The sequence below is a fragment of the Takifugu flavidus genome, chromosome 8 (genome assembly GCF_003711565.1).
Source record: "Takifugu flavidus isolate HTHZ2018 chromosome 8, ASM371156v2, whole genome shotgun sequence".
Classification (NCBI taxonomy): domain Eukaryota; kingdom Metazoa; phylum Chordata; class Actinopteri; order Tetraodontiformes; family Tetraodontidae; genus Takifugu; species Takifugu flavidus.
The window spans coordinates 4,296,808-4,319,880 of record NC_079527.1 but is presented as its reverse complement, the minus strand read 5'-3'; the positions used below and the strand labels follow the sequence as shown (position 1 = coordinate 4,319,880).

The 23,073-nt window shown below is 39.0% G+C and overlaps 1 protein-coding gene across 4 annotated transcripts in view; it reads left to right on the top strand.

Moving 5' to 3' along the window:
* The window catches only part of LOC130530402 (plexin-B1-like), a 28,194-nt gene extending 9,748 nt beyond the window's left edge, over positions 1 to 18,446 (top strand). The window contains exons 5-37 of one of the 4 annotated variants that reach the window (XR_008951827.1): positions 584 to 712; positions 1,120 to 1,220; positions 1,297 to 1,429; positions 1,502 to 1,658; positions 1,760 to 1,868; positions 2,044 to 2,152; positions 3,557 to 3,655; positions 4,297 to 4,419; positions 4,738 to 4,831; positions 4,925 to 5,094; positions 5,894 to 6,045; positions 6,140 to 6,245; positions 8,054 to 8,190; positions 8,294 to 8,467; positions 8,857 to 9,076; positions 9,200 to 9,442; positions 9,591 to 9,767; positions 10,511 to 10,659; positions 10,757 to 10,857; positions 10,932 to 11,149; positions 11,305 to 11,483; positions 11,571 to 11,637; positions 11,829 to 11,975; positions 12,187 to 12,361; positions 12,542 to 12,645; positions 12,792 to 12,870; positions 13,093 to 13,265; positions 13,525 to 13,685; positions 14,195 to 14,281; positions 16,044 to 16,108; positions 16,516 to 16,591; positions 16,718 to 16,792; positions 17,180 to 17,246. Coding sequence is in view for 1 of the 4 variants with exons in the window: in XM_057041538.1 (XP_056897518.1) it covers positions 584 to 712; positions 1,120 to 1,220; positions 1,297 to 1,429; positions 1,502 to 1,658; positions 1,760 to 1,868; positions 2,044 to 2,152; positions 3,557 to 3,655; positions 4,297 to 4,419; positions 4,738 to 4,831; positions 4,925 to 5,094; positions 5,894 to 6,045; positions 6,140 to 6,245; positions 8,054 to 8,190; positions 8,294 to 8,467; positions 8,857 to 9,076; positions 9,200 to 9,442; positions 9,591 to 9,767; positions 10,511 to 10,659; positions 10,757 to 10,857; positions 10,932 to 11,149; positions 11,305 to 11,483; positions 11,571 to 11,637; positions 11,829 to 11,975; positions 12,187 to 12,361; positions 12,542 to 12,645; positions 12,792 to 12,870; positions 13,093 to 13,265; positions 13,525 to 13,685; positions 14,134 to 14,281; positions 16,044 to 16,108; positions 16,516 to 16,591; positions 16,718 to 16,792; positions 17,180 to 17,284 (4,455 nt within the window). In the remaining 3 variants the exon portion in view is untranslated. Of the gene's footprint in view, positions 1 to 583; positions 713 to 1,119; positions 1,221 to 1,296; positions 1,430 to 1,501; positions 1,659 to 1,759; positions 1,869 to 2,043; positions 2,153 to 3,556; positions 3,656 to 4,296; positions 4,420 to 4,737; positions 4,832 to 4,924; positions 5,095 to 5,893; positions 6,046 to 6,139; positions 6,246 to 8,053; positions 8,191 to 8,293; positions 8,468 to 8,856; positions 9,077 to 9,199; positions 9,443 to 9,590; positions 9,768 to 10,510; positions 10,660 to 10,756; positions 10,858 to 10,931; positions 11,150 to 11,304; positions 11,484 to 11,570; positions 11,638 to 11,828; positions 11,976 to 12,186; positions 12,362 to 12,541; positions 12,646 to 12,791; positions 12,871 to 13,092; positions 13,266 to 13,524; positions 13,686 to 14,133; positions 14,282 to 15,042; positions 15,122 to 16,043; positions 16,109 to 16,515; positions 16,592 to 16,717; positions 16,793 to 17,179 lie in introns of those variants that run through there. The other 3 variants (XM_057041538.1, XR_008951829.1, XR_008951828.1) reach the window with 3 other exon arrangements.
* The last annotated feature ends 4,627 nt before the right edge of the window (positions 18,447 to 23,073 follow it).

Genomic DNA, 23,073 nt, shown 5'->3' with positions numbered 1-23,073 from the left:
AGAAGATAGGGTTACATGGAGGCAACTGATTTGCTGTCTCGATCCCTGAAGGGAAAAGCGGAAAGAAGAAGATGACATTATATGTTAACAGCACTGATAGTGGTAATTGATAAACCAGAACTTAATCGGTCTGCTTTGGGAATTCAGAAATCTGTCCAAAATGCCAGTCAGTATGCAGCTGGTTCTCATGCTATTACATACAGGATGCTAGTACTTCCTTTCTAACAGCTGGTTCCATTCTATTTATATTGACCAAATGAGAGCCTCTTGGAAATATGGATTTAAAAACCCTCTGCAAAGCTCACTAACCTGAGGTAACATGAGAGTTTGAAAGTCAGTGAAACACCTAAGATAGAGGTGTCTTCCTTTCCTTTATATTAGATTTTACTGTGCTATAATCTCATTCATGGCCACTCCTGCTCCAATTCTGCAGAAGTGTGATTTGATTACAGTTCGGCCTTCCGTCACTTTAGCTTTGCAGGCAGAGCAGTAGCCACTTTTAGTCTCAAACATCTCTGTACATATCACTACATTTTTAACAATAGTACTCTTCAATATAGTTTTTTTTGTCTGTTTTGTACAGGTATATTTGGGGCAAGATGGCGAAGTGAAGGTATATGCAAATATAACAATCCAGTTGAACTCCCCTATTAACAAGGATCTTTTACTAGACCACAATGGAACACATATCTACATCATGACCAAAAATACAGTAAGTATACGGGAGTAGCAAAAGAAAGTAGTTTAGCTGTTGATTGCTGTAGAGAGTGCTCATATGAATCTAAATATAATAAAAATATGAATACCTGTTTCTTTGCCTTATAATTTTCAATTAATAATTTATTTCATTCTTAATGTTTTTTGTATGTGCTTCTTTTATATGCAAATATGTGCTAAAGGTAATAACAAATTAGTCATGAAATTAAAATTAATTAAATTAAATGATAAACAACCTCATTTTTTGTGGACAGTTGCAAATCTTGGTCAGTTCTCTCTAAAATATTCTCACATATATCTCTTCTGTAGATGTGCAATTACTTGCTGTTGGTAGCAAATGTTGTAAGTTACTTTCAAGGTATTTTTTTTTTCTTTTTTTGCCATCTACTCACTGGCCACCAGGTACAAAAACGCCCCGTCGCAGAATGTGGAGCTCACCTGGACTGTCGGTCCTGTCTGTCTGCTAGAGACCCTTACTGTGGATGGTGTGTCCTGCAGGGACGGTCAGTAAAGAAAAATACACTAAATCTGTTATCATTTTGTCACTATGCCCTCACTCCCTTTGCTCTGCTGCCTCAGATGTGGACAGCATTGGGAATGCCAGCAGGGATCTGTGCAGGGTCAGTGGATTTGGAGTTTCAACCAGACACAACAGTGTCTTCATATCCATCATCTTAGTCTCTATAACATCAGTCATGGGGAAAAAAGTAATGTATGTAATGGAGAATAGTTGTATATTCCTGCTTAGTGCACATGTTGATTTCTCTCTCACGTTCTGTCCTAGATTATAGTATCTGTTAAAGGCCTACCTAATCTAGGAAAGGGAGAGGCCTACTCTTGTTTTTTTAAAGATGCACAAACTCAAGCATTATTTACCACTTCCGGTGTGATATGCCCAACCCCTGATGCTGACAGTCTGCCCCCAATTGACCATGGAGATGGTATGTGTAACTTATATATATTTTTATTCTAAAACCAAAACAGCATTTAGGAATCAAAAATAAATATCCTCACAAAAACTAATCAATTTGTTTTCATACAGAGTTTGTGGTATTGACCCTATCATTGCGTTTCATGAATGTGATAGTGGCAGAGACAGAATTTACCTTTTACAACTGCAGCTTGGTTCAGCAGCTGTCTGGACGTCGTCCGTGAGTAAACACATCAAATCTAATAAATTTTCATTGCTTTCTAGCAGGGGTTGCCTTTTTTCTGGAATTTGTTTCCTGAAAGCATCATTGCCCTTTGCTGTGATAATTATTTGAAACAACTTGGCTCTAAATTTTATGTTTTGTTGAATTTTATTTGTACTTTTTGTCTGTACAGATGCCAGGGGTGTGTTAGCAGTCGCTGGGGGTGCAACTGGTGCATCCACCAGCATGTTTGTACACACAAACAGATTTGCAGCAAAGGAGTCACAATTTTCAATCGAAATGTAAGTTAACTGACAAACTAACTTTGCAGAAAGGCTTTTTCATTTTAAATTTTTGGAAGCATTATTTAACTCATAAATAGAATTAAAAACAAATCATCCCAGTTGCTGGGGCATTCTTTGAAAATGTAATCTTAAATGTCTTTTTTATTTTAATAAAGTCACAGAATGAGAAGTTTGAAGAAAATAAAAATACAGTTTGGATGATTCATTATTAATTGTAGTCAGCTAGTGCCTCTACATTCCAAAAATGAAAAAAAAACAACCAAAAAAACAATTGTCATTATGGCGCAGATTTGCTTGTATTCGTTGTGCGACAGTTTCAACAGTGATGTCTCCCAGATGAGCCACAAAAAACAAAAATATCAAGGAGCAACAAAGAAGGAGGTAAACATGAAATCGGCTGAGGTGTTGTCATAAGAGAATATAATTTAATTTAAAAGTGATCAAAGAATGGTCTGACAGGAGGGGGTTCTGAGGGAACACTGACACATGTTCTACCTCAACACCATAAGTCAGAATTAGAACCGTAAACATGTAAATGTTTGCTGATTAGCTCTAGATCTGTTGAGCGATGTATATGGCTTTACTCACTGTATTTTTTAAAAACTTTAAAGAGACTGAATTTTATTGGTTAAACGATCTGTTAACCTCTGCAGTAGTTCACCACACCTTACTTTTTAGAGGATGCATACTCTAATTTGCAGTCATTTAATATATTTACAGTAGTTGAAATATGTCTAAATGACAGCGTTAACAACATAAAACTTCTAAAACATAAAACATCTAAAAACAATCTTTTTTTGTATTGCACCCATCAACATTCTAAACATACTGCTCATATTGCGTATGTTTTTTGTTTTTTTTTGTCCACCAAAACTTTTTGATAAAAAAAACTTTAATTCAACTGATCTCAAATCATTTCCCTTCATTGTCAGGGTCAGACACACGCGTCATCTGGTATAGGGTGTGAACGCCCTAGTGTTTTCAAATTTTTATTTCAAAAGTTAAATGTAAATTAATCATTTCCATTTATTTTAATTAAAAGGTGTACTTAAAATCACAACCACATTGAGAGAGATTAACTGGTGTTAATTGGTGGTCTCCAATTTCCTATTATAAAATACAATATCACTATTCATCACATTGTATATTATCTGAGGTTGATTGAGATGTTCTAATTCACAGTTAGAATAATTGTGAATCATCTCTAATTTTCTCTCATTAGCTGCCAGGATTTATTTTAAATCTGTCCTTCTTTTGTGTTTTTTGTGTGTCGGTTATACTTGCAGTATCCTATGATTCCATCTTGCTAATTTTTTTGGACGACTTCTTACATAATATAAAACAAGACTATTGAACATATGAGTACTACAATATTTGTAATGAATATTAATGTGTCATCAGGAATGTCCATCTGTTGAGAGAGTTCAGGGTTCCTCTCTCCTTCCAGTAAGTGTGGAGAGGAAAATCACTCTTTTGGCAAAACACTTAAATGTGTTCCAGGTAATGCAACCATCCACAATTCCAGTCTGGTTTCATTTTGAAATAGATAATAGATTAATTTTTAAAACCATTGTCTATTCAGCTTTTTCATGCAAACATAACTCATCTGTCTAGCTCAAAGAAAAAAATGCAAGACAAAGAGTCGTTTCCTACTGTTGTCAGTAAGATGTTATCAGGGTTGCATTGTTTTTTGCAAGATAACAATAATTGTACATAGCATTTTATGAAAAACAACTATAGATATAGTAGTAAACAATGTTTACTTTTTCTGTAAACATTGTACACAATAATATTGTATTGGATCTGTTCTAGTAAAAATGGTTTATTTAAATTAATATAAAGTTTTATTGCCTACACAATGAACACAATGGCAAACACGTTTGTAACCAATGTATTGTTGTGTATTATATTAAAAACTCTACACTACGTGGTTCTTCGATGGTGCTGTTTTACCATCAGAACAGTCTATACAGTATCCATATCTAGATACTCTATACTGTATGTATTCCTGCATTTACTCCCATTGAATTCCTATGATCAGAATACTATGAAAATATTAATGTGTCTATAAATATACCAAGAGGAGTTTATTTTCTAATGTGCAACTTTGTACCAATAATGTGTATGTTATGTGAACTTAGGATAAAAGTTTGGACTATGAATGTGTGCTGGAAATTGAGAATCAGTCAGTGGTAGTAGATGCAGCTGTAGAACCAGACATCAATCAGCCTTCAGTCTTCTTAATCAAGTGCCAACCAAACCAGGTCAGAATGCTTTTTCATTGTCTTTAACCTTTTACTTTTTCTACAACTTTGAATCACAATAGTTTAAACCGGCTTTCATAAAATCCAATTAAATTTTAACCTGGTAACCCACGTTACTCCAATAAATTAGAAACATAAACAAATAGCCTAATGGATTGTTTCCCAGAAGAATGAATGGAGTTTTATGTAAATATGGGTGCTCTTTATTTGTTTTAACAGCCATATAGCATGTACAGAACTGTCACTGCTTTAATATCAATTATTACATTTGACAACTGAGGTTATGCTGATTCAACTCTCAATTGTTCTTTTTCTAAGTATTTATATTCTGTGCTAATGGAGGAGTATACAGCCATGATCATTGTAAGGAGGAAAAATAAATTTCGCATAGATAGTGCTGAGGATCTGTATGGTGAGTGTCACCATCTGCTGATAAGCAGTAGCACATATTGTGTATTGGGTAGACTGTTGTTTTACAGATGTGATGTTCTCGGTTTTGTTTCAGTCAATCTGTTCAACTGCTCAGTGGGGAGACAGGACTGTAGCCGCTGCCACACTGCTGACCCTAAGTACGGTTGTGTTTGGTGTAATGGTGCCTCGGCTTCTGGATGTGTGTACCAGGGTTCTTGCAACGGGGAAGTTCAGGTCACCTGTCCTGCACCCGTTATTCACTTTGTAAGTCTTAACAGTTTTTGAACAAACATATGGGCATCATGATAGATTTTGACATGTTTATATATTGTTTACATATTGTACTTATTGTTATAGTTTTTTTAAAATGTTTTTTTATTTACTGACTGTTTTACATGAGTAGGGCATGAGCTACTTCGTGGCGCTTCAATGGATTTTCCATCCTTCCAAAACGTCATGATCCCACATACATAATTGTATCGCGTCAAGCTGCAGCTAAATGGTTTTGTGCAGCCTAGCAACATTTATCACAAAATTTTGGACACATTTGTAAAATCATAGTCTCTCAACAGTTTTCTTTCAATAGTTACGTAGCCCAAACACCTGATCAAGTCATCATATTCCATATTTGTGGCCAGGATGTGTGATACCAACATCTCATGTTTAGAAGAAATATCACTTTGAATATCTATCTAGTTCTATCTCTCTACCGAGGAAATGTTTATATGGACATCAAGTTTGTCAAGACTACACATATTTTGTACACATCAAGTAACAATAAATGCAATCCTGACGAAAGTTGGCAAGTTCATGTATACCGGTATCGCAGAAGGAAAGATACTTTGATACAATGCTGTTGGAAACTTTTCTTTTACATTCTTGGATAATGCTATAAGACATTGGGCATTGATTTAGACATTGACATCCATCAGATTTATTGATAAAGAAATAAATCAAATATAAAAACATTATTCTCTTCAACAAATTATTCTTTGCTCATGTCAGAAGAGGTTAGGATGTACAGCACAGTCTGTATGCTGTGATTGGTCTTTCTGTGTTTCAGCTGGATCCATTGTCTGGACCTGTGGAGGGAGGGACAGTAGTAACAATTTCAGGATCTAATCTCGGCCAACGAGCAGAAGATGTCCAGAACTCGGTCACAGTGGCTGGGATCCCCTGCAGTGTCATTAACAGCAGATATGAAGTCTCCTCAAAGTATGTCAAAAACACACTCTAACAAGTAAAACCTACTGCAAGATTTTTCTATCTTAAAATGTTGCACACTTTCTTCTGTCTTCTGTCTCCTTAGAATTGTATGTGTAACTGCAAGGAGTGGACAAGAAAAGATAGGCCAGGCATTAGTGAAAGTTCAAGGGGGAGGACTTGGCTTATCTGCTCAGATCTTTAGTTTCCAGGTCTGTTGCTGTTACATTGTACATTTAAAAAAGCAACCAATATTCCTTCACATTGTCAACCAGGGCCCGTATTCACAAAGATTCTCAAAGTCCTTTTAGAAAGCTCCTAACTAAAAGTGCTTCAGGAAGATTTTAAGAGCAGCCCTTAGAATGGAGGGGAATAAAACTTATCTTGGTGAAGAGGTGTGGATGACCTTGTTGCTAGGAGCAAGAAAAAGCTGTAGTTTGGATGTTACAAAAACAAATGCACTCCTAGTAATGGATGGATTGTGAAACATATTACTAATATCATGAGGAAACTCATGTTAACTGTTATGTTTGCTCATCATGCTGTTAATTTTACTACTTATTCTATTTGATATTAATGGTGGATGCAGACTCAGCTGTCAGCAATGATTGTCACAGCTGCGAGCAATCGTGCCGTAAGTCGCTTCGCCCCACGCACCTGTTGTGCATCAGGACACTAATTAGCCCCCTTTTCAGTCCCCGGAGGCACACCTGCTCCCTGCCAGATTGTTATTCGTGTTCAGACTTTCCAGCGTATTCCTGTTTGCCTGCCTGCCCGGTTCCGACCTTGCCCGTTCTTGACCATTCTCTTTTGCCTGCTCCCCGGTAAATTCTGTTTGCCTTCTGCCCGATCTCGACCTTGCCTGTCCCCGACTATTCTATTCTGCTCGCTCCCCGGTGAATCCTGTCTGTTGTCTGTTTCTGACAATAAAGCGGTGTTCAGCCAAACTCTGGTGTCGCATTTGGGTTCTCATCTGGTCTGTGACAATGATGATTGCTGACCTATTTGTAAAAGTTTGATTTGGCAAAATTACCAAAAGGAAATGGATAAAAAGAGAAGGAAGATTGAGGAGGGTATTGCCCTACAAATCATTCGATCGTGTGTCATTTGATTTCCTTTAATGCACAAGCGAAGAGTGAGAAGTCTCGGTATGGGCTTCAGTCCAAAGCGAGAGTGGATATTGCAGGACACAAACGAGTTATTTTCAAACTTTCTTATGAAGTGTATATTTATATGGATGAACTGTATGTGAATTATGTCACTCAGCCCCTCCACATTCCTGTGTGCTTGTTTGTATATTATTTATTTATATGGATATAGGATAGAGTGCTGTAAATAATTTGCAAATGTATCATCGTACATCGTCGTTCCATCATCTTGTGTGTTTAAGACACTCTTAAGCTTCTTAAAACTACTCCTTGCTCCTCTTAACAGTTTTCCACCTGAGGTGCTTTATGAATGACTTATTTTACCAAGGGACAATTCTTATAAAAGCCCTAAGATTTGAGGAATTCTAAGATTTTTCATACAATGACATCCCTAAGAGCTAATTTTAGTGTGAGGATCCTTTGTGAATATGGGCCCAGAATTTTAATGTTTTATACTTCTATATATTATAGAATTAAGATTTGATTTGTTTGTTTTTCTCAAATTTTCAAGGAACAACAGCTCTTAACCAGAAATGTTTTTACTTGTGGTTGAATTTAAATTTGTTTTTGTCAAAATGAATTTTGTATGTGTCCAAAGTAAACAGAGTTGATATATCTGTTCAATTCTATTTACCCTAACATAACATCATTTATAGCTAGATAGTGCCCAGGTTTATTTATCTATAATAAAAACTATTCTCATTATTAATTAGGGAAATCAAAGCTTTTGTTATTGTGATTAGTTACTTATGAATTGGATTTAGGGGTAACATTACATTCCAGTATAATTGTAACCCTACATATATTGCTATATTTTAATCATTGTCTTATTTGTATTCATATGTCTCATCTTTATGATGCTCCATCACCAGAATCCTGTACTGAGCAGTATCTCCCCTCGAAGAGGCCCTAGGGCAGGGGGCTCATCTATCACCATCAGGGGCTGGGGTCTGAGGACTGGACATTCAAGTGAAGTCAGTGTTTTAATTGGAGAAGTACCATGTATGGTGTAAGTACTTGTATCTGAGCCTGAAGTCAGATAATATTGAGATCCTTATATATTACCACGAATTAAAATTCAATTTTAATCAAAATTTCTGCCCTTTTACCAGTTTGAACATCCAGGAAGATAAAATAATCTGTGTAACAAGCGGTTGCAATAGGACTGGGGATTACAGAGTCACTGTACACTTTGGAGGTGCTGAGCGACATCTGCTGGGTTCAGTGTATCATTACACTCCCAATCCCAACATCACAATGGCGGCCCCGACCAAAAGCTTTCTCAGGTGGCTGAGTCTCAACATAGGAGATGTGCGAATTTGAGTAAAAACCACAGTAAACTCAGTATTTAAGCATGTGTTTAGGTACTACTCGAATACATGAGGAATAATTTACAATTGTGTGTTTTGAAAAGTTATCAAATGCTGATGGAATCTATCTATATTTATTCATACAATTACAACTTTGAATTAGTTTTATATAGAATGTAACCACTTTAAAATGACCCACAATTGACCCACAATTTGCTTCTTTCTATTTTATGTACCTCTATGAACATTTCCAACATTTTCCATAATTACATGAGTACTCCTAATGGACTATATAATAATTACTTAATTTATAATAATAATGTGATCTTTTTTGGAATCGATGATTTTCATCGGCTCTTTCAAAGTGGAGGAAGGATTATTAGAGTCTCTGGTCAGAACCTGGATGTTGTTCAGGAGCCAAAAATGAGGGTCATTCTCAGTCCTCCCGAGTCACTGCCGCCTAGAAGAAAAAGGAGACTGAGCAGTGAGAGCGGACGGCATGATCGTGGCAACCCACTGAAGAAGCAGAGGAGAACTGTCCCAAATGCAGATTGCTTTGAGGGTACTCTTTGTCATTTGAAACAGGTGAATTTATGTGCTGTTGCAAAAAAAAAGTGAACTGTAATTGCTTTGGTCCCTATAGGCAAAACAACTAAAGCAAGGGAGAGAAAACACTGATATTTCTGTCATTAACTGTGTCTTCTCCAGTATGAGTCTCAGTGCTGTGTGAACAGCTCAACCCTCATTACTTGCCCCTCACCGGCAGTGGGCTCAGAGGCTAGGAGGGCAAAGGTCAAAGTTCTGTTCTTGATGGATAGCCTCCATTTTGACTTCACCTCTGTGGGGATTGACAACTTCAACTATGAACCCAACCCAAAGCTTTATCCACTGAATCGCAATAACCCTACCAAGCCATATCACCACAAGCCGGGCAGCATCATCTCTGTGGAGGTTGGTGCCTTCAGTGATGCAGGATCTGCCACTAACTTTACTTAAAAATCCGCTGAACCTCAGACCCTTGAGTCTGAGGTTCAGGACAAAATACCAAAACAAACACAATGCAAATATACAAATTAAAAGTTTCATTTTGCCTTTGTAGGGGGAAAACTTGGATCTGGCAATCTATAAGCATGAGGTGCAGGCCCTGATCGGGGAGGGGGTGTGCTCAGTGAAGACACTGACCCACAACAACTTGTACTGTGAACCTCCTGTTCAGCAGCCATCAATTGATGCCAACAGCAAACAGGAAGGGATGGACAATCTGCCTGAATTCACAGTAAATTCAAATTTTTTATAGTTTTCGTATGACCCGTGCTACCCTTGACATTTAAAAAGTTAAATGCCATACTAAGGCCACAATCTACTAAGACAGAAAATAACAAGTGCTAAATTCTGTGAGCTTCTGTAACTAAAAGAATTGCACATGCTATTAGTGGATGTGTGGCAGGTGATCTACTGTGATTGCATGCTCATTTTTTAATAGGTGTGCAAGTGATGTTTTTCCATAGAAGACATGGGATGGAAGAAGTTCAAAAATGGCATAGCTGGATAGATAATATGTCTCTACTATTTTTATTTCTGGCAATGCGAATATGTTGGCACACACCAAGCATTCTCTCTCTCGTTCATCTGCATCTATATGTCCTTGCCACAGTGACCACTGCCATTTGTGCGTAAAGCTGTGCCAGCTTGTACCCGCCTCTCAAACATGCTAAATATTGATGTAAAAACACTGACCACAATCAGTTCCAGGTTTAATAAATCACATAGGAAGTGCTAAAGTATCACATTTGCATCTTCTCCTCCCAATATTTTGCAAATTCTGGTAATCTGCATACCTAATACATATTCATAAAGCCAAACATGCTAAATTGATTGCATTTACTTATTTTGCTCATTTGACAGACGTAGTAATCGCTGTATCTAATTAGTAGATCAGCTTTGCACGCACTATCATGTTTACACGTGTTCGTAAAATTGTAGAAGATCAGGGCTCAAATGCCTAAATTTTCTTTTCAGGTGAAAATGGGAAATCTGAATTTCTCTTTGGGCAGAGTAAAGTATGACAGCCAAGCTCCATCTATATTTCCTGTGGAGGCTCAGGTGGGAGTTGGAGTGGGAGCCTCTATCGTGGCACTTATTGTGCTTATCATAGTCCTTATATACAGGTAAACATGAAAACAAACACACACTTATGTTTTTGACAGACTTTCAACATTCCCTTAGTTAATACACTAACTATGTAGCCTTGTCAATGTTTTTCAGGAGGAAAAGCAAACAGGCCATGAGAGACTATAAGAAGGTGCAGATCCAGCTGGAGAACCTGGAGACCAGTGTGAGAGATCGCTGCAAAAAAGAGTTCACAGGTACCATCACAAGTACCTTTAACAAAGGAATATCCGTATCAAAATAGGTTTAAATTAGATTGTGTTCCTTACAGATCTGATGACGGAGATGATGGATATGTCTAGTGATTTGGTTGGCTCAGGGATACCCTTCTTGGATTATCGGGCCTACATTGAGCGCATTTTCTTCCCGAGCCACCAGGAGTCGCCACTAAGACGAAATCTGGATGTTCCTGAGAATCGTAGACAAACCGTGGAGCAAGGGCTCGTTCAGCTGTCCAACCTGCTGAACAGCAAACTCTTTCTGACCAAGGTCAGTCAGCGTGGTTATTTTTGATATTGGAGACAGCTGCTTAATCAAACAATATTTATTAAATACATGTCAAAACTGTGGTTTTCTTCACTTTTATATGATTTACTCATCTTTGCTTCTTCCACTATCCTGTTTTTCTCCCATTTTGGCTCAAGTTTATTCACACACTGGAAGTCCAGCGGACCTTTTCTCCAAGGGATCGGGCCTATGTAGCCTCTCTGCTCACAGTTGCACTGCATGGTAAACTGGAGTACTTCACAGACATCTTGAAGACATTGCTTAATGATTTAGTGGAGCAATATGTTGCAAAGAATCCAAAGCTGATGCTGAGAAGGTGAAACTAAAGCAATTAAATTTACCTTGAAAGCTCAATGATGAAAATTAACTGTTGCTGTCTTCTCACACGTCTTCTTATTTGTAGGACAGAATCAGTGGTTGAGAAACTTCTGACAAATTGGATGTCAGTCTGTCTTTTCACATTTCTGCAGGTATGCATTAAGACAACGTCTCACCATATATCATGGACGGAGGATTAATGTGTCGGTATTCACAATCGTTACTCAGTCGAAAGAGAAAGTGCTCATCTTCTATTCTGATGTACCAAGAACCAGTACCTACTTGCATTTATATATCAGTCATTATCTTAAGCACTCTGTTAACAATCCATATTCTTGGCCAGGAATCAGCAGGGGAGTCTTTCTACATGTTGTTCAGAGCAATAAAGCACCAGGTGGACAAGGGACCTGTGGATGTGGTGACAGGAAAAGCCAAGTACACACTGAACGACAACCGGCTGTTGCGAGAGGATGTGGAGTACCGGACACTAGTGAGAATGCACAAATGCAAACCAAAAGACTGACTCCAGTCACAAGGACAAGTTCCCTAATCTTAGTAAAATATTGAGATTGTATTATCTGCTAAATGTTATAATACATCTGGATTGTACGTATGTACTTTTTCAGGCTTTATGCAGACAAATATTAACAAACAAATTTTAGAAGCAGGTTCCTGATCACCCATTATTTTCTTCCACGTAGACCCTAAATGTGGTAATCCCAGCTGCAGCCACTTGCACCGGTGCCACCAGCCAAATAGTACCAGCTAAAGTCCTAGATTGTGACACAATCACTCAAGTCAAGGAGAAACTTGTGGAGCAAACATGGAAGGGGACCTCTTTTTCCCAGAGGCCACATATAGACTCATTACAGCTTGGTAAGTTCAGCTTATTTACAGTTATGTTTATGATAAAAGTTGCTCCAGAGGATATTTTGGTACCATTCTTTATTCATGGCAGTGTTCTTCTGGAATGAGACACAACCTGATTTGATTATTTATTCAAAAACACCATGGTATTATAAATGCCTCTCTGTTTTTAACTCAATATTGTTCTAGAGTGGCGTGCAGGTGTTGCAGGTCACTTAATCCTATCAGATGAAGATCTGACATCAGTGGTACAAGGCTCATGGAAGCGCCTTAACACACTGCAGCACTACAAGGTGAGTGAAAGTAACACAGAAACTCATCTTCTTAAAAAAATCACTCTTAAACTGCAGCACAATCCTCCTAAAAGTATTTATATAATTACTCAAATAGTAGTTTTTAAAACCAGGAATGAAAGTTTTGGTGAAACTGTCCATTTCAGGTTCCTGATGGAGCCACAATGGCACTTGTCCTAAGCAAACATCACCTCCATGACAGCCATGATTACATGCCTGGAGAGAGTGAGTCCTTAAACAAGTTCACATATTTGCATACTTTGATGTGTACTTCAGTAATAAGTGCGACAAGTGTAGCTACATAAGTGACTTATGACCAACACATATGCATATTTTTCTCACTGACGAGTCAAAATGGACAGGAAATGAAACTGTTTCACTTTGTATCATGCTGTGATTCACTGGAGGTGTGATGGAACTCCATTTTTCTGTTGCCCATCCCATCAGAGACCCCAGCACTAGATGATGGAGAGGAGGAAGGAGTGAGACTCTGGCATCTGGTGAAGGCCAGAGAGGAGTCAGAACTGCCAAAGCACAGGAAAGGCAGTGTAAGGGAGCGGGGAGGTGAGCGAGCCAAGGCAATCCCTGAGATCTACCTCACACGACTGCTATTCATGAAGGTAAAAATGTTAGTTGGATAATTCCAGTTATACTGTGGATTATTTTCACAATTTAAACAAGATGACTAGTGTTTTTAGACACCCAGGAACTCCTCCTGTCTCAGTTCACAATTTGCCACTGTCTCAATATTAAGACTATGAATACAATCCAATTGTCAAATGTCCATCTAGCCATGAGAATTTTTGTAAATAAAGCATCATTTCCTTTGAGAATATGTGCTATAATAACAATGTTTTTGTGGCACTCTGTCTATGTCAGGGGACTCTGCAGAAGTTTGTGGATGATTTGTTTACTGCAATCCTCAGCACCAGTCGACCCGTACCTCTGGCTGTTAAGTACTTTTTTGACTTGTTGGATGAGCAAGCGCTGCAGCACGGTATTACAGACCCTGAGATAATCCACATATGGAAAACCAACAGGTAGCTGACATACAGCAGCAGTGGCAAACACTGACAGTTTATGAGGATTTTGAGTGTTTGGGGGCATAATAATTCACCTGATCTCATACCCCTTTTGGGAAAAGTTTCATATTCTCTTAACCAAGGACAGGTATCTAGTCCAGATCTTGATCTTCACTAGATTTTTTTTTAAAAGAACATCAGTTTCATTCCTATGATGTGTAATTCTGCTCTCTTGACTAATTTTTAAATCAGTTTGACAGAACTGTATCGATGGTACCCTATCTAGACCTCACATCTTTTTAAAAGCAAATGACGAGTACATAAATAAGACCAAGTAACTAGCTGTCCATCACCAAAGTGGGGTTTGAGTATTATGTTGTTAAATTGTTTATTTGTGAAAATTGACCACTGTGGGCAATGCCAATGTGCTTTTATTCTTGTATTCCTGTTATTTCTTGTTTAAAAGTTTGCCATTGCGGTTCTGGATCAATATTCTGAAGAATCCACAATTCATCTTTGATGTGCAGACTTCAGATCATGTGGATGCTGTGCTATCTGTCATTGCTCAGACTTTCATGGATTCCTGTACCATTGCTGATCACAAGCTGGGACGGGTAAGCTAAAATGCAGTTTTTAGCTAAACTTTAGTGAATTGTACAGGTTATCTAATCTATAAAACTGTTATATTTAACAAATTAGAAAGATCTGAGGTACGTGAAAAGTCTTTGGTATGTGTGGTATAGACTCCCGCTGCACGCTACCAATCCCCAAACATTTTGGAAATGTTATCTTGCCCCTTCTATTCAAAACCATGTGTAAAAGTGACAAGCAGCTGGATGAATTGCCATTCTTCTCCATGAAGGCAGCTATGGTCAAGCACCATGATGAGTTAGCAAACAACATAATTAGTATTTGTGTTTTTGTGGCAGGGATATGTAAACAGCCGGCTGATGACTGAATGTAGGAATGTTTGAAGCAATTGCAATCATGCTGACTTCTAGGGTGGCCAGACATCCTTCTTCATCAGGATATGCCTTTTTAGCCCTAAAAATGTGTCCTTGCGGAATTTCAAAAACATCTGGGATTTTATTCTACTAGAGCCACAAACATTGAATTTGAACTGAATTTGTGTTGCATTTTCATTCTCCATGCTGCCATTGAAGGGTTCTCCTTTTCGCGCTACCCTTATGATTTGGAGACAAATGGAAAAAATAGTCATTAGTTTAATCTTTATCTGGCCATAGACCACCATCTTTCCACTTAATATATCTCACAACAGATCTTCTCTTCTAATGCCTTGTTCACACAACACAACTTTAAGAGTTGTTGGGTTGCCGTCCTGTTCATACTACGTGACTCTCTGTCATCTGGTTAGGAGTCTGTGGAGTGTTCATGCTACACGACTGTCCATCAGCAGGCGTGACGGCTGCTCCACTTGGTCTCCAAAATGTTAGGTATGACAAACTCACGCGAGAAGCTAAACAGGAAAGGCAAAATGCGTGGGCTGCAAACATAGATGCGGATTGGAAGGGAGTCATCCAGGTTGTTTGTGTGCTACTATGTAGTAAAAAAAGACGCTGCTGCCTCTGCTCTACTCTACTGCGCTGGGTCACTTCCACATTTCGAAGCAACCCTCGTGTCTTTCATTTTGTCCCAATCTGACTGGATATTTAGCATGATAGCTATTCGGTTTGAGTCTGACTAGCATCTTCTTGGTGTTCACGATTAAGGTCCCAGGAATGCTGAGCGGATCACTGCCTCACCCCGATCTGGGGGAAGAGTACAAAAACCTGTTGACTGGTCCTCAACTGGACTAAAATCTGAACATTACGTCACATGTGGGCTTAAGTCACACCCAAACTTTGTGCCATTTTTAGCCTCAGACTCATCACTTTGGCACTCTTTTAACTTCAAGCACATTTCTATCAAACACATAATTCCTACTCTATTTCTCTTCCATCTACACCATGATAAAACATGGTATAACCCTGATCCTAGACTTCTAGCATTGCTACCTCTCTACGTTATCTTCTGGACATCAAGTATTTCTACCTTCCTTGCATCGTGTCCACTATCTAGCTTTCCCTGTCATAGTCCCATAAATACTCAGTATGTATCTTTGTACCTTCCTGCTGGCTCTGCTCTGTCCTCTTCTGGCTCACTGCTCCACCTCTCCCATACCTTTCTTATCTCCCTGCATTTCTCTCAAACCTTCTCCATCTTTTATCTTCTGCCTGAATTAATATGGCTTATCTTTATTCTGAAATCTTAATAATTTTGACAGGATGGTGGCTATGACAGGCCTTTTGGCTTTTTGTATCACCAACCTGGCGCGATGACCACTTTAAACTTCCCCAATTTGTGTTCCTTTGGCAGGATTCTCCCATCAACAAGTTGCTGTATGCTAGAGACATCCCACGCTACAAACAGATGGTCGAGAGGTAAGAATATTTAACTGTTGACACCAGTGATGCTATGAGAGCAGACTGCTATGCCAACCACTGTCTGCACATTAGACCTTAAAGATTACACTAAGGATAGATAAAACCTTTAAAGCTAGATCCTGTCTCACCATGATAAACCATAAAAATTTCATTTTCACCCCAAGTAACAGCATAGGTCACCACACTGGTGTTAAGGACAGGAAATTCCATGTGTGCTTGTTATCTGAGTTCAAATGTCAGTTCATGTGTGCTTGTTATCTCTCTCTATATATATGATGTGAATCTGTCCACTAGGACTCCTTTAATTACGCTTAGGTCACGCTTAGGTAATATTGGTGTTTTGTACAAAACTCTAACCTACAACTATGAAGTTATTGCTTTACGCGTTCTTTTTTTTCTGCAAGGTACTATGCAGATATACGACAGACCATCCCTGCTAGTGACCAGGAAATGAACTCTTCTCTGGCTGAAATTTCACGCGTAGGTCCTTGTTTTTGGAAAAATAAGTTTCAGACAATCAAATAATTTTAGTGGGAGGCCAGTTTCTATGTGCAACTACATGGAGATTTATTGCTCACTGTGTTGTATTTTTGTCTCTTCATTTAGAATTATACTGCTGATATCAACTGCCTTGTTGCTTTACATGATCTGTACAAGTATATCAACAAATACTATGATCAAGTAAGTACATGGACCAAAGCATGGGGCTCGGGTGTACAGGCGCTCTGTAAAAGAGCATTAAATCTCTTGTCTGGTTTCCTAGGACTTAAGATCAGTCTCACAGAAAAGTGAAAATCAGCAGACCTTAATTTGAATCTTGGGCTGAGAACATGTGCTTGTTTTCCTCCTTAGATAATATGGGAGATGCAGATATTGTGTCTGGTCCTCACAACTTCAAAGGGTTAACTGTATGGGGTTAATACCTGGATTTATGGTTATAATATGGCATAGAAATACAAGGAATTTTTTGTGCATATACCAGTTAATGAAAGCTATGTGAACACTGCTACAGCCTCAAGCATATAGTTTCAATATTAAATTATGTCCCTTTCAAATTATGTGTGGCAGATTATTACAACACTTGAAGAGGATACCACAGCACAAAAGATGCAGCTTGGTTACAGACTCCAACAGATTGCTGCTGCTGTTGAAAACAAGGTGACAGATCTATGACTGAAAAGGTCACTACAAGAGAAAAAGGAGGACAAACAACACATTGTGGCACAGTTTTGGAAGTGATTTTTTTCAATTAAATGGACAGTTTAGAATAATTTTATTTAGGCTTATAAGTATCCTATATCTCATAGGTGCAGAAAACTTTCTTTCAATTCCTTGAAAAACATTCTAGTAAAATAACAGTCCTTAATCTGTGAAATCTGCATTTGAACAAAACCTGTTGATTTTTACAAACAAACTTTCACAGAACATTCCTGTACAGCTATATGTTTGAGTCCTTTGCTGAGGTGTGGCAACTTGGAAGCTGCAAGGAAGAAACTATGTAAGAAGAGCAGAGCAGCACTAAAACATAATCATGAGAAGACAATGTTTGTTTTAAGAGAATTTTAAAAATGTTTCTCATTTTTTAATGCAGTTTTGCAAAGGTACTCAAAATGAATTAGCTTTCCTATCCTGTATATGTTTACTTACACAAACTAACTAAAGTTAATGGACTACTAGGATGTGTACTAATTAGACAAATCATGTAGAAGCTGAGAAAATCAGGAAAAAACCTAAAGAACAGGACTCACTTATAGCTAATTAGATTACCTAGAATTAACAGTATAGAAGTTGGATGTAAGCTGAGAGAGATACACACAAGTAGTGTGACATTGAAATGCCATACATTTTCTAATGTGCATTTTTTTGAATATTATTTCTGATAATATGATATTATTTAGAGTAATTTCATCAGGTTTGAGCTTTCATACATCTAAGACATGAGGCCCCCCCAAACGCTTTTGGGTGAAAACATGAAAACTCCTGTCTCTGCTAACTGGGCACTTACTGAAAAAACATTTCTTGTAAATAATTGTAACATTGTAGTTTGATGTCAAATGGTAATACTACAATTAAAAGTAGCACTTACGATTTCCCTCTTAGAGTAGTGTTTTATTCACTAATTTATTTTATTTAATTTTATTTAATTCAATGACAATTTTGTTTTACAAATGCTGGTGGTGAGCCCAGGATTGTTGCTACTGGTAAAAATGATTATTCTACTAAATTGAGGACTTTTAAAAGCTACTCTGTACAGTATCTCAAACATTTCAAATGTATATTTTGTAATTTTCCAGTTTACACATACTGCTTGTCTAATAAATAATTGATACCGTAATTTCACGACTATAAGGCCCCTAAAACACTGAGATTTGAGGTGCGCCTTATAATATGGCATGTCTTGTGTGTGGACTGAGTTCCAAAAATCTGCTGTGTGCCTTTGGTAGGTGCACTACGGTAAATGCTCCGCCCATCGATTAGCAGCACACCTACGTGTAAGGATCCCCTAAAATGGCGCCGGTCAAGCGACACGCGTATGAGGCTTACTTTAAACTGCAGGCCATCGAATATGCGGCTGAAAATGGCAATCGAGAAGCTGCAAGTCATTTTAATGTGAATGAGTCCATGGTCAGAAAGTGGAGAAAACAAGAAAGTGAACGAAAGTGAGGAAGACTAAGCTGAGTTTCCGCGGGAACAAAGCAAGGTGGCCCGAGCTGGAAGACCGAGTGGAACAGTGGGTTGTGGAACAGCGAGCAACTGGAAGGGCCGTCTCTACTGTCACCATTCAACAAAAGGCCAAAGCGATTGCTGAAGAAATGGACATTGAGCACTTCCAAGGAAGTCCGTCCTGGTGTTTTCGCTTTATGAGGCGGCGGCATCTCTCCATACGCGCAAGGACAACTGTTGCGCAGCGGCTGCCCGCGGATTACCAGGAGAGGGCGGCCATCTTCCCTAACCCTAACCAGGAGAGGGCGGCCATCTTCCCTAACCCTAACCAGGAGAGGGCGGCCATCTTCCCTAACCCTAACCAGGAGAGGGCGGCCATCTTCCGCACCTACTGCCGCGACAAGATAACCACGCCCAGCCACATCTATGAGGCAGCGGTGGGCAAATTATGCCACCATACAGTATGCGGGTGGATTGTAGACGTATGGGCTATGATACCGTCTTCATGTATTGTAAGAGCTTTCACAAAAGTCGGCATCAACGCTGAAGCGGAACCGGTTGGTGAGTCTGATTCAGATGATGAAGAAGAGGAATTCGGGATGTTCGACGTTGAAATAGCGCAGCTGTTTAATTCAGATACAGAAGAGGAAAACTGGTTTTGTGTGAATATTTTGTTCAAAAAATGTGTCGAAACTCACTGTTTTACTTCTGTTGTCATTTTTTACTGTATGTTTTAGCATGTGCCTAATAATACGGTGCGCCTTGTGTATGTTTTAAATACAGATATAGCACCTATAACTGAGACTGTGCCTTTTATTACAGTGCGCCTTATGGTCGTGAAAATACGGTAGGATAAAGGAGATGGAATAAAAGGGTCCTGCTGTAAATGTTCTCTAAAATAATTCAATTAAAGAAAAGTAAGGAAAGTAATAATCCTAATTTTGTATATACATTATCTTAATTCCCCTTATCGTATATTTAAGCAATACATCACGACAGGCCACGCTATACACATTATACAACAGCTAAGGGGCATTCTTTGGCCTAAGGCAGAGCTAGAAAGCAACAAAGACCGTCCTGATCCATAGAATATAATCAAGCCCTGACCTCTGGAGACGAATAGCAGAATGTACTTCCAAATTAATCCTGGTTATAATGAGTCAGTGCTCTGTCCAGCGCTCTGCACTTGTCATTGCACGACTGAGCAAGACATCTTTTCTATCAGAAATTGATTAAATTATATAATCTGACAGGTGCCAACATTTGGGAAGTGAGAGCATCTAGGATATCGTGTTTATTTTTGAGTAGAAAGAGGGTATTTGTAATGATCAGGTCATGCGCCGCACAGAGATTTAAAAACACAGTCCATAGCATTGACTTGGCCAATACCAAGGCTGCGATGACCCCTCTCCTTACTTTGCTGTCATTCCCCACTTTGGCATTGAAATAACCCAGCAAGAAGATCCTTTCCTCTTTGTGTATGCAACGGACAGAACGTTACCTGTTTGGTACCTTGGTAAGTACTCAGTTATGTCATCTTTTGATGGAAGAGTTGGTGCATAAGCATTCAGAAGGGTTGCATATAGATTCTTTGCCAAAGCGATTCTGTGTGACATAAGTCTTACTCATGCCAATTAGTGTTTAGGATTTTTGGTAGGAGTGTGTTTTTACTGTCAGTCCCACACCATGCTGACACTGTCCTCCTGTTGGGTTTTCTTTCCAAAAGAAGGTGTAACCCTGCCTTTCTTCTTTCAGAAAGCCATCATTTAGTTAGCTGGTTTCATTGGGAGCAGCAATGTCAATGGTTGAGTTGCGCTGCAATAAGTGCAGTACTCCTGTGAGGTCTCAGTAATGGCATGACTATCCAGAAAAGTTCATATGTAGTACATTTGAGAAGCATTATTTTCTTTTCCTTATTCACAGAGCTGAGTGGAATGTCCCAATAGGATCCAGGATGGGTTGAGTGGGTGATTTTTAGATTACCTTTTCCAGACCCTGACCTAATTCGGGTAAGCGGTGTGTTTCCTGAATATTGCTGGTTATCCACACAGGCGTCTGCCAAGAACAGCTGCCAGTCAACCCCAGCTGCTAATGACCATGAATAGCCCTGTGCCACTTATGTGCAGGGTTCTGATTACAAGCTTCCGGCATGCTCACACTTGTTCCCGTCACCAGACACCCCATCACCGCCAGTTTCAACTACTTTCAGTTGCTGTTCTTTCCGGTTTTCTTGTTTGGCTGTTCAGATTACATGTTCAAGTGTGGCCTGTCTGCAGACTGCAATGTGAAGAGCTCACACTCCTGGAGTGGCATGCACCCTCAGTTGAACAATAATGACGTCTTTATTGTAAAGCCCCAGTTACTGTGCGGCCACTTGGAGGCCTCGTAGGAGTCTTGGTGATGGAGACGTTGCTTCTCCATTCACCACAAGGGCAAGCCGGCAGCCGTGCTGAAAGCAAGAGATAGGAAGCAGCTGAGGAATAGTCTTGCACCTCCCCTCTAACTACTGCACAACTTACACCACCTCTTGAAGTATACTGTGAAAAAAATCCCATTTTTACAGAAAAATGCTGGCAGTTGTGGTTACAGAATCTTTTTTTTTTTTAAAACGCAGTACAAATATAAACCACTTTACAGAACTAGTAAATCTTATTGAAATTTAATGTATAATTAACTAGAACTCAATGTAAATATTGATGTTATCTAAAGTGCATAAAGTTGAATTTTATGTTTGACTTTTTTACTTCTCCCCCTTGTCCACTTCTCAGGATTGATGGAGAAAAAACACATTTGGTAACAGAGGAAAAGTACATGACTAAGTTAATAATAAAACATCTGAAATTATATTTTTCTGTGAATCCCTGTAAGTTCAACTCAATGAAAATGTCAAATAAATCCCATCGGACAAAAACACGCACCTCTGCAGACATGCCAGCATCTACGCCAGCTCTGATGGATATTGAATGATCAAACAGTAAAAGCTCCCAAATGTCAGGCACAGGGCAGAAATATACAGTTGTAGAGGATGTTATCACAAACCGGGATAGTTAGTGGCAAAGAAGGGACTCCACGCATCAATATCCAACCACAATTAATTTATTAGTGAGTCCCAGATTAAACCCAACAGTAAATTCCAAACGAATGGCAGGAGGACAATACTTATTTTCCATGATGAGGAGACCCGCACACAGGGCTTAGTCTGCAAACAAATAAAGGGGGCTAAACCCCTGGATAGTCAACTCTTAAATCTGCCAGATGGTTATATTTACCTGCACCATGATTCTGTGTTTGACGGTAGTGGTGTTTTGAAATATTTTGTTCATAAAATGAATCAATAATGTCTTAAAGCTGTATCGTTAACTGCCACAGAATGTCTTCTGGATCCTACACTTTGTCAACAATTAACAGGCAACAACTTTAAGAAATTCCAGTTCTGGATTGCTTGACCTGAAAGCTTGGACCCCTCAAAGCTGACAGCACATCATTTTGTGAGAGTATCAGACCCTTTGTACTTAAACTGCTTGATGCATCAGTTCAATATTGAATATGTAAACCAATATTTTTCCTATTAAAGGCAGACTGATAACTGGAGTCAGCCTCCCGTACCTGGACAGGGAGCTGGTTCCACAACAGGGGGGCCTGGTAGCAAAATGCTCGGCCCCCCATTCTACTCCTCGAGGCTCTGGGGACCATAAGTAGACCAGCATTCTGAGAGCGGAGCGGTCTGTTAGGCTGGTAAGGTGTCAATAGCTCCTCCAGGTAGGATGGAGCTCGGTCTCTGAAGACCTTGTAGGTCAGAAGAAGGATTTGGAAAATTATTCTGAATTTAATGGGCAGCCAATGAAGAGATGCCAGTACAGGAGTTATGTGATCTCTTTTGTCAATACCTGTCAGAACTCTAGCTGCAGCATATTGGATCACCTGGAGGCTTCTTAAAGAGTTGCTTGGACACCCTGATAATAAAGAATTACAATAGTCCAGCCTGGAAGAAACAAATGCATGAACTAACTTTTCAGCATCATGGTGGGTCAGTAGCTTTCTGATCTTTGTGATGTTCCCCAGGTGAAAAAAGGCACTTCTAGAGACTGTTTTAATGTGTGAGTTGAAGGAGAGATTTTGATCAAAAGTTACTCCAAGATTCCTCACAGAGAGACTAGATGTTAATGAGATACCATCTAGAGTGATCATGTGATCTAATCTATCCCTAAGAGGTTCAGGATCAAACACCATGACCTCAGTCTTTCCTGAGTTAAGGAGGAGGAAATTTGAAGACATCCAGGACTTTATGTCTTTAAGAC